This window comes from Diplotaxodon limnothrissa, linkage group LG14 (assembly GCF_057381915.1).
Source record: "Diplotaxodon limnothrissa isolate DT_005_m linkage group LG14, D_limnothrissa_male_GT1.1, whole genome shotgun sequence".
Classification (NCBI taxonomy): domain Eukaryota; kingdom Metazoa; phylum Chordata; class Actinopteri; order Cichliformes; family Cichlidae; genus Diplotaxodon; species Diplotaxodon limnothrissa.
Window position 1 is genome coordinate 41,445,067 of NC_140609.1, and position 9,777 is coordinate 41,454,843.

The 9,777-nt window shown below is 45.4% G+C and overlaps 1 protein-coding gene across 1 annotated transcript in view; it reads left to right on the top strand.

The window, feature by feature from the left end:
* The first annotated feature begins 6,413 nt into the window (after window positions 1–6,413).
* The window catches only part of rffl (ring finger and FYVE-like domain containing E3 ubiquitin protein ligase), a 7,811-nt gene continuing 4,447 nt past the window's right edge, over window positions 6,414–9,777 (top strand). Inside the window, exon 1 of the mRNA XM_085370236.1 lies at window positions 6,414–6,478. Coding sequence (XP_085226362.1) covers window positions 6,414–6,478 — 65 coding nt within the window. The remainder of the gene's footprint in view (window positions 6,479–9,777) is intronic.

Genomic DNA, 9,777 nt, shown 5'->3' on the forward strand with positions numbered 1-9,777 from the left:
CTTCTCTCACACTGTAGCTGAATGTGCTGTTTATGTGTATTTGAATGCTTAGTCAGATATCTTTTGTAGTTTAGCTTCTACTGATGAAAAGTTTTAGTTTATTTTCTAATAAAAATTCATGGCCAAGAAGATTTACATTATTTTTGGTATTTTCCATTTTTTTCACAGTTTGTTGTTTGTTGTTCTGTCTGTGTAAGCTCAGCATGAGGACCACTGATGAAAGTGGTGATTAGATGTTCAACCATATCCTCCTGCAGAAGAACAGGCCCAACAGCAGCTACCTCCATCAGCAGGACATCGCCCCACAAAAAATATTTGAGGAACATTTTTCAGATACTCGTGTGATCAAACCTTTTGCACGATTGGATCTGCTTCCAATATTCCAGATCTGACTGAGCACGAAGAGGCCCGAACGACCCATCATTTACGACGTGTTTCCCAGACATGGTTTAAGCCCGTTCCTAAAGTAACAGATAAGTTCAATCTCCACTGAAAACAATCTTAGTCTGAAAAAAGGCTCAACCGAAGCCCAGAGAACTGAGCCATAATTTTCAGCATTATACTGCAATAAACGTGTCACGGCTGGGGCAGCAGTCGCGTGGCGGAATGAGTGAGACCCAGGATGCAGCACTTACTGAGATGCAAGGGTGGTTTATTATACATCAAATTCAAATTCAAATTTTATTTGTCACGTACACAGTCATACACAGTACGATATGTAGTGAAATGCTTGGACAACTGCTCGTGACCTAAAGAAAACAAAAAAAGGAAAAGGCTATGAATAAGATAGGAAATAAATATGAAAAATTAAAAAGGGTAAATTTAACTAGGAAGGAATAAAATATAAATTAAGGTTAAAAATGAAATAACTGTACAACACAAATTAGAATGAAGGGTAAATTTAACTGGGAAGAATAAGATAAAATATATAAATTAAAGTTGAAAATAAAATAACTGTACAACAAAATACACAATATAGAACTATATAAGAATGTATGAAGAAATCTAAATATAAATAAATATATACACAATAACAGCAGCTGTACAAGTATTAACTGGAAATGAAGAATATAGTGACCAGTGTTGTGCAAAACCAAAGTCCAGAAAGTCCAGTGTGTGTGTAAGAACCATATGTGTGGGTCAGTACTGTGTGGTGGTGTGATTGAGAGACCGTATCGCCTGCGGGAAGAAGCTCCTCCTCAGTCTCTCTGTGTTGGTCTTCAGGGAGCGGAATTGCTTTCCTGACCTCAGCAGAGAGAACAGTCTGTTGTTGGGATGGCTGAGGTCCTTCACGATCTTCCTGGCCTTGGTCCAGCACCGCCTGCTGTAGATTGAGTGCAGGTCAGGGAGCTCGGAGCGGATGGTGCGCTCAGCTGATCGCACAACCCTCTGTAGAGCTCGTCTGTCCTGCATGGTGCTGTTCCCGAACCAGGTTAAGATGTTTCCTGCCAGGATGCTCTCTATGGTGCACGAGTAAAAGTTCCTGAGCACCTTGGAGGGCAGTTGGAAGTCTCTCAAGCGTCTGAGGTGGTAGAGACGCTGTCGGGCCTTTTTCACCACGGTGTTGATGTGACAGGACCATGACAGGTCCTGCGTGATGTGAACTCCGAGGTATTTGAAGCTGTCCACTCTCTCCACTGGGCACTCGTTGATGACGGGGGTCTGGTAGTTCCTCTCCTGCTTAGTGCTGAAGTCCACTATCAGCTCCTTTGTCTTACTGACGTTTAGAAGGAGGTTGTTCCTCTGGCACCAGTTCTCCAGATTCCTAATCTCCTTCAGGTAGGCCGTCTCGTTGTTATCAGAGATCAGGCCCACCACGACGGTGTCGTCAGCAAACTTGATGATGGTGGTGGAGCTGGTAGTGGCCACACAGTCATATGTGTACAAAGAGTACAGCAGGGGGCTCAGAACACACCCCTGGGGGGCTCCAGTGCTGAGAGTGGTGGAGGCTGAGACATGTCCGCCCATCCTTACTGCCTGTGGTCTGCCAGTTAGGAAGTTGGAGATCCACAGACACATAGATGAGCTGAGTCCCAGATGCTCCAGCTTGGTGGTGAGTGTGGAGGGAATTATGGTGTTAAATGCAGAGCTGTAGTCTATGAAGAGCATTTTAACATAATTCCCCCTTCTAGTGTCCAAGTGAGTGAGTGATGTGTGGAGGAGATGAGAGATGGCATCGTCTGTGGAACGATTTGGACGGTAAGCGAACTGTAGTGGGTCCAGTGTGTCTGGTAGTGAAGAAATGATGAAGTCTCTGACCAGGCGTTCAAAGCACTTCATCACTACTGAGGTGAGGGCTACAGGGCGATAGTCATTGAGAGAAGCAGGGTGGGGTTTCTTCGGGACAGGAACAATGATGGACTCTTTGAAGCATGTGGGGATCACCGACTGAGATAGAGAGATGTTGAATATCTCAGTGAACACAGGAGCTAGCTGGTATGCGCAGTCTCTTAGGATACGACCTGGGATGCCGTCTGGTCCTGCTGCTTTCCTGGTGTTCACTCTCTTGAAGGCTCTCCTTACTTCATTCTCGGAGATGACGAGCACGTTTCCGGTGCTGGCAGTATCTTCCTGTCTGCAGCCGTTAGCGCCGCTAACACTAGCATTGTTGGAGTCCTTAGCTGCAGCCTCGAAGCGAGCATAGAAAGTGTTCAGCTCGTCTGCCAGAGTCACGGCCGCGTTCGTCATACCGGTTGTTGGTGCTTTATAGTCCGTTATTGTCCTTAGTCCCCGCCACAGGCTCCTAGAGTCACTCAGTTGGAGTTGTGACTCTAGTTTCCTCCCGTAGCGCTGCTTCGCCTCTTTCACCGCCCTCCGCACGTTATATGACGCGGCTTTGTACGGGTCCATGTCCCCCGTCATGAGTCCCGTGTTGTAGGCAGCGGTGCGGGATCTCAGAGCGTCGCGGATGGTTTTATCCACCCACAGCTTCTGGTTGGGAAACGTTGTGATAGTCTTTGTCTCCACGGTATCATCCGCTAGTTTCCCGATGAATCCCACAACCGCTTCCGTAAACACGTTGACGTCATCGTCGGAGCTGTTTCTGAACATGCCCCAGTCTGCGTCATCGAGTGCGTCCTGTAACGCGGCCACTGATTGATCCGTCCAGCGCGCGACCTTCCTCTGAACCGGAACTTCCTGTTTCAGCCTTTGTTTGTATTTTGGGATGAGGAAGATGGCGGCGTGATCAGATTTGCCAAAAGGAGGGCGGGATTGTGCCTTGTAGCCGTCCTTGACCGTAGTGTAGCAGTGGTCCAGTGTCCTTTCACCCCTGGTGGGGCAGGTGATGTGTTGATAAAAGTTCGGCGCTGCGCGTTTGAGGTTGGCGCTATTAAAGTCCCCCGTCACAATAAGCGCAGCGTCCCGGTGTTGTGTCTGGTGCTGTGTGAGTGCCTCATGCAGCTCGCATAAGGCGGTGACCGTGTCCGCTTGTGGTGGAATATAAACGGCACTTACAATGACCGATGTAAATTCCCGAGGTAGATAAAAAGGACGACGCATGATGGACAGTAGTTCCAGATTTGGTGTGCAGGAGCGTGTGAGAGGAACAACGTTCGCACTGTTGCACCAGTTGTTGTTCACCATTAAACACACGCCGCCTCCCCTTGACTTCCCCGAGTCCCGTGTCCTGTCCATGCGGTGAACCGAGAAGAACTCGGCCGGCTGGATGGCGTGGTCCGGCACCGCTGGGTTCAGCCATGTCTCGGTGAAGCAGAGGAGATTGCAGTCCCGAATGTCTCTCTGGAACTTTATCCTGGCCCTGAGGTCGTCAAGCTTGTTCTCCAGTGACTGGACGTTGGCGAGCAGGATGCTAGGCAGAGGTGTGCGGTGTGCACGAGCTCTCAGCCTGTTCCTGACGCCGGCTCGCTTCCCTCTAGGCCGCCGCCGCTTCCCTTTGTTCTCCCTCGAGATCTCACTCGGCCAGCTCGGATCCGGAGTTAAAAACTTCGAATTGTGAGTACATTGTATACCAATAGAAACAAGAGTGTCACTGTCATACCTAATGTACCCAATGGTGATGATTTTGCCGATTTAGAAACGCTGAAAACTAACTTAAAAAACAAAGACAAAGAAAAAGTGGTCGGAGCAGTCGTGACGACAGCCAACCTCACCGGCGCCATCTATATAATTGTAGGCTGTGTATCCTTGAGGTGTTAATGGGGTTATTGAAAATGTGTATATGTGCGTATGTGTGTATATACGTATGTATGGATAGATAGAAACATATATGTGTATATATTTAAAAAAAAAAAAAAAAAAAAAAATTACACACAGCATATAATGTAATTGAGAGGAGGTATTTCTGTAGTCTATTGATACTAGATAGTGGAAAAGGGGTGGGATTAAATAAGCTTATGCTTCTTCCTGCTCCTTTTTGAACATGGACGTTATTTGGAGTTGTGGTTGCTCGTTTTCCTTTTGTTTGCTTTGTTCATTTGTCTCTTTTAATTCTATTTTTTTTATACTTTTTCAACATGTTCAAAATAAAGATTCAATCAATCAATCAATCAGACATTACAATGAGTGGAAAAAGACGTCTGACAACAACTGTAGATGCTTTATTCATATGTTTACTCCAAAAATACAGTATTGCTTATGAACAGAAAGACTTTTGAAAAAAGGTCTCAAAGACCTTGTGTGTTTTATCAGTTTCTGAGACAGAAAAGCATCTGGGCTAACATTTAACATGTGAGGGACAGACATATAGTGGAGCTCTGGTGAGGTGTGGCCACATGATTTAAACGGAGTCAGTGGTGTGATCTAGTGATGTGTCGGTTGTGAACGAAACAGCTCTTAGAGCCGACTCTTTGAAGTGAACAACGCGAGCTGACTCCTTATTGGGAACTGTGGGGTTTTTCCTTCTCTCGCCCTCTCTCGCCCTTTTTTCCGCTTCACTCCGCACGCGAGCCTTGTGCTTGCACTGAGCAGAGGGGGGAGGGGCGGTAGTTACACTGGCAGTAGCACAGGAACAGAGCGGGAGGGAGAGAGAGAAAAAGAGAGGCAGGGACAACAACATTACAAAGGTATAGTAATCATACACAACTATTTTCAGTTGCAGATGATAAAGGATTCAGAAAGTTTATTCATGCAGCTCCATATGACAGAGAATGTGCATCTTCTTTTTGTTTTCATATTTTCATTTATATTTAATTGTGTTGTGGTTTGCAGTGTTTTGTGTTGTTTCACTTTAAATTTGTTTAAAAGGAAAAGGCTGAAATATTAAATAGTTAAAAGTTGAAAAGTAAATAGTTGTTTTTTGTATTATATAATTAATTTATGGCACGGTGGTTAGCACTGTTGCTGCACAGCAAGAAGGTCCTGAGGTCAATTCCACCATCAGGCCGGGGTCTTTCTGTGTGGAGTTTGCATGTTCTCCCCCCGTGTTTGCGTGGGTTCCCTCCGGGTACTCCGGCTTCCTCCCACCGTCCAAAGACATGCAGCTTGTGGGGATAGGTTAATTGGATAATCCAAATTGCCACTAGGTGTGAATGTGAGTGTGAATGGTTGTCTGTCCCTGTGTGTTGGCCCTGCGACAGACTGGCGACCTGTCCAGGGTGTACCCTGCCTCTCGCCCTATAACAGCTGGGATAGGCTCCAGCGCCCCCCGCGACCCTGAAAAGGATAAGCGGAAGCGAATGGATGGATGGATAATTAATTTATTACATTTTATGTGGAGTGAATGAATAAAAGTATATTTACGGTGGCACCTAGAGACAAAGCACGTACAAACTCCAAAACATGTACAAGACACAACAGAAGTGCTTCAGGGTGCTTTTGTTACCTAGTGGCTACACAAGCCAGGAAGTACCAACGACTGGATTTGGTGTGTGGTAGTAACGGGTAAATTTAGGTGATCTAGGTAGCTCTGTTTTGGAAGTTCAGTTAACTCTAGAAATGTGTTTAGGACTTTGCTTGTGCTTTTATATTTATAAATAAACATATATTAAAAAACATGTTTGTTTTTTTTCCATTAGTAATTCCTTTTGGGCATAATTTTATATTGTTGTTGATAATAAATTAATTAAAGCAACAAAACAACCTGAAGAGCCGGTTGGGAGCCGAAAGAGCCGGTTCCCTAAAAAAAGCCGGAATTCCCATCACTAGTGCGATCCAAAGGCAACAACGGGCCAAACATTTATTGGCTTCAGGATTATGACATTTTAACAACTGTTACTATTGTTTACTTTGTATTTATTTTAACAATTCCATATAGTTTCGTGTGTTTTTCACGTTCGTGCTGTGTTTTCATTGCTTATATTATAAATATTTCTTTTCAAACTGAATTAAAAAAAAACATAATTAATAAAAAAGAAGTTAGTGTGTGATATTACCGGTCAGGCGCTCTGCGGGCAGCTAAACCCGCTGTGTGTGTGACGTGTAGGACCTCCTCCTCCAACACACAAGCAGCAGTAATGGCGGACTACGACAACTACGATGAACGGGACCGGGCCTACGGCAGCTTCGGCGGCGGCCGAGGGTGAGTTTCCGCCGTGCACGGCAGCTTTGTTGTGTCCCCGAAGAGCAAACTCGACCGGACAGTCGCCGTGTTTCCCGCTGCTGTCCGCCCCGAGTCAGGGGAGCAGGCTGTGTAGGCCCCGAAGCTCGACACGCCCCGCGGTTACTGAACAGGCCGAGCATGCATGAGGGTATCCCGGAGATATCAGCCGGGAAACACCGCGGTCTCGTAGCTGACATGCTAACAGTTAGCAAGCGGCTAGCTAGATGTAGACAGTAAGAACAGGCTCTCCAGTGTAGCGTGGATCGTCCCGCAGCTTGGCGGTACAGATACCCACTCAGCGCGTGTGGCTTTGAGGCGGTGGAGGCGAGTGATGGGGAAGGAGGCCGCAGCAGGTTTAGGTGGTGGCGGAGCTGCAGGCTGCCCGCATGGCTGCATCATGTGTCCCCTGCTGCACATCCATCCACGTCGCAGTCAGAGCTGAGGGTGGGAGTCGGTTAGAGCCGGTAGATGCGCTTACCGTCAGGTTAGCGGCTGTTTTACGCTCTGTGGCACTGCGTGTTGTTATCTGATTGCTGATAAACGATTTTTTAAAAAAAAGTGATTTTTTTTTTCCTGGAGGGAGGGGGCTTCAGGATGTCTGCAGCACACAAAGCTTTAACATCAGTACAGGCAGGAGTCACCTGTGAGAAGATCGGACTGATGTTCTCTCCTTTATCACAGACTTAATGAACGAATTAATAGAAAACAGGGTTTTTTTGCCGAAAGTTTGCTGAGATTAATTTTTGGTCGATTAATTGTTTCAGCAATTAATCTTTATTTCTGTTTCTTCGGGAGCACCAAACCAAATTTTAATCAAAGTTTAGAGAATGATGAAGAGTTAAAGGGCTGCTTTTCTTCATCAGTTGTTCTGTCAGGAGCTGAATCTGATGAGAGGGGATAAACGTTGGGGCTGAACATGGGGCCTGAAGTCTATATTTTAGGAGTGGAGGGAATTCCCCTCATTGCATGCTTCCATTGGAGCAGGGTGGGCTGTAGAGTTTGAAGGAGTCTGGGCTGATTGAGTGGCTGAGCCCTGCAAAGACAATACATAAAACAGAAACCAGACTAAACTGTGTGAAGGTAATGTCTGGTAAATCAAACTGTGCTAACTTCTGCTTGAGCATCTTCTCAGAGCACTGAGGTCCATGTCGGCACATGTTGAAGCCTGTCTGTGTTTGAAACAGTGGGGGGCGCTGTAGTCCTGCAGGGAGGGAGCAGAGCTCCAGATGTTGTCTTGATTGTTCTTCTAGTCACTCTGCACCGCTGTCCTGAACGTTATTGGACCTCTGTTTGTGGGGATTTCTTGCAATATAAGTGAAAAATTTATGTATAACTCTTTTTAAGATGATCTCCTGATGGCTCCAAAATGAGGCAGAGCAGACTGTGATTGCATGAAGCTTTGTTTGAGGGTGCTAGACGGCTGATTTCAGATCTGAATCCAGACTGTTGCTTCAAGAGTTTAGCAGCTGGCTCCATGTCAGTAGGTCAGAATTTTACTGGTTCGTAAAGAAGCTCAACATAATCTATAAGAACCAAACATCTATTAATAGATTTGTTGTTTATAATAAGTCTGTGTCTGTGAAAACGAGTCCCAGTTTCCCAGATATCCCATTTATTTTAAAGCCAAAGCTAGTGGAAGGTGTGGAGTTCTGCATGCGACTGGCATTCCTGCTACAGGGAGATGCTGCTGCTGGCAGCCTGTAACAAAGCCTCCAACAAGTCAGTTAAAGCTTCATCAGTTTCTCTGCTGTTACTGTGTTTAAGAAGAAAAGGTGGTGTGTGGGAGCAGCACAAATTTTTGCTTCAGTTTAAACGACTCCTGCAGGCAGTTTGAGGTAACACTTTTGACGTGTGAATGTGGAAACACTGTGAGAAAACTGCTCCTCAGTGAGGGTCTGTTTCAGCTTCACAGGGGAACCCTGTCTGAAATCCTTTATTACTGGCCAAAGGTCGTCAGGTCATCGCTCATGTTGAGGGATTTTTGTGGTGGCTGCGTAGTATAAAGTGTTGCAGCACTCAGTTTGAAGTTGCTGTGTTAGGACGAGTGCTGGAGGCTGAGAGTGGGCCTGTGGGGGTGGGCGGTCCATCTATGGTCAGGCCAAACAGTCTGAGAAAGCCTCAGTTTGATCAAACCACAACACAGTGCCGGTACTTTTCCTTTGCCAGCATGTTTTATATGCAACACCTGATTTTAGCTGCGCATTTGTATCATAGCAACAACAACCGGTCAGCGATGGATGCAAATCAACTCCAAATAGCAGCGAGCAGGAGCCAAGCTGGCTGACTTTGTTCATGTAGAGCAGGCTGACGCGCTGCTCAGCTCCTACATTTTAACCCCAAACTGCATGGCCGAAGCTCCTCTGGCTGTGTTCCTGCTTCATCAGACCTCCATCAGTGATCCAGGAGCAGGTGGAGCAGCACACAGCAGAGCGATAACCAAGTGGCTCAGAGTTTTGAGTCCGGTTTGTAGTTTATAATTGTTTCAAAGTTTGAGCAGCTACAGAGGGTTAAACCAGCTGCTCTGAAACGCAGATCTACACTGACGGGTGCACGGCAGCATGTCAAGCAGATGGAAAAAACGTCTTTTTACCTGATAAGAACAACAGGACACAGATTTACTGGCATCGTAAACACACCACTCCCAACCTTCAAAGCGTCATAAATTCCAATTATGATTATTTATTTATTTTTGTTGTTCAGTTGGTGGAAATTTGCAGATTTACCCGTTATAATGATAAGTTAGAGCAATAATTCCTATAAATGGATATAAAACTAGAGATGTGCACTTACGTATCACACATTCAACATCTCCCAGACCGCTGTTTGCTTCCACTAACGGGTTTGCAGAAATCACAAAAACCGCTCCAGACGCACGATTTGTGATCTGATCAGCTGTTCTTTGCACTTCCTATGTTGGAGCATACGTCATAACCTTGTGAGCATCAACTATTGTGTGGTTTCAATGTGCCTTTAGCTGTGAAAACAGGAAGTGATGTCATTTTTGCAGGAACTGTAGTTTTTTTCCTCCTCCAAAGCCTGTCAAAGCTGTTTATTTTGATGCTTTGTTTGTCATTTTGCTCCAGTTTATAAAAATGAGTCTCACAAATGAAATTCTGAAGACTCAAAATACATTTCCTGTGGTTGGAAACTATTGTGTGCAACTTTTCTTTCTTACAATTTTGATATTTCTTATTGGCTTATTCCGCTTATTAAATAATGTATGTAATTACTGTGGACATTTTACAGACAAATTATTAAAGTTTGACATATAAGGGTTG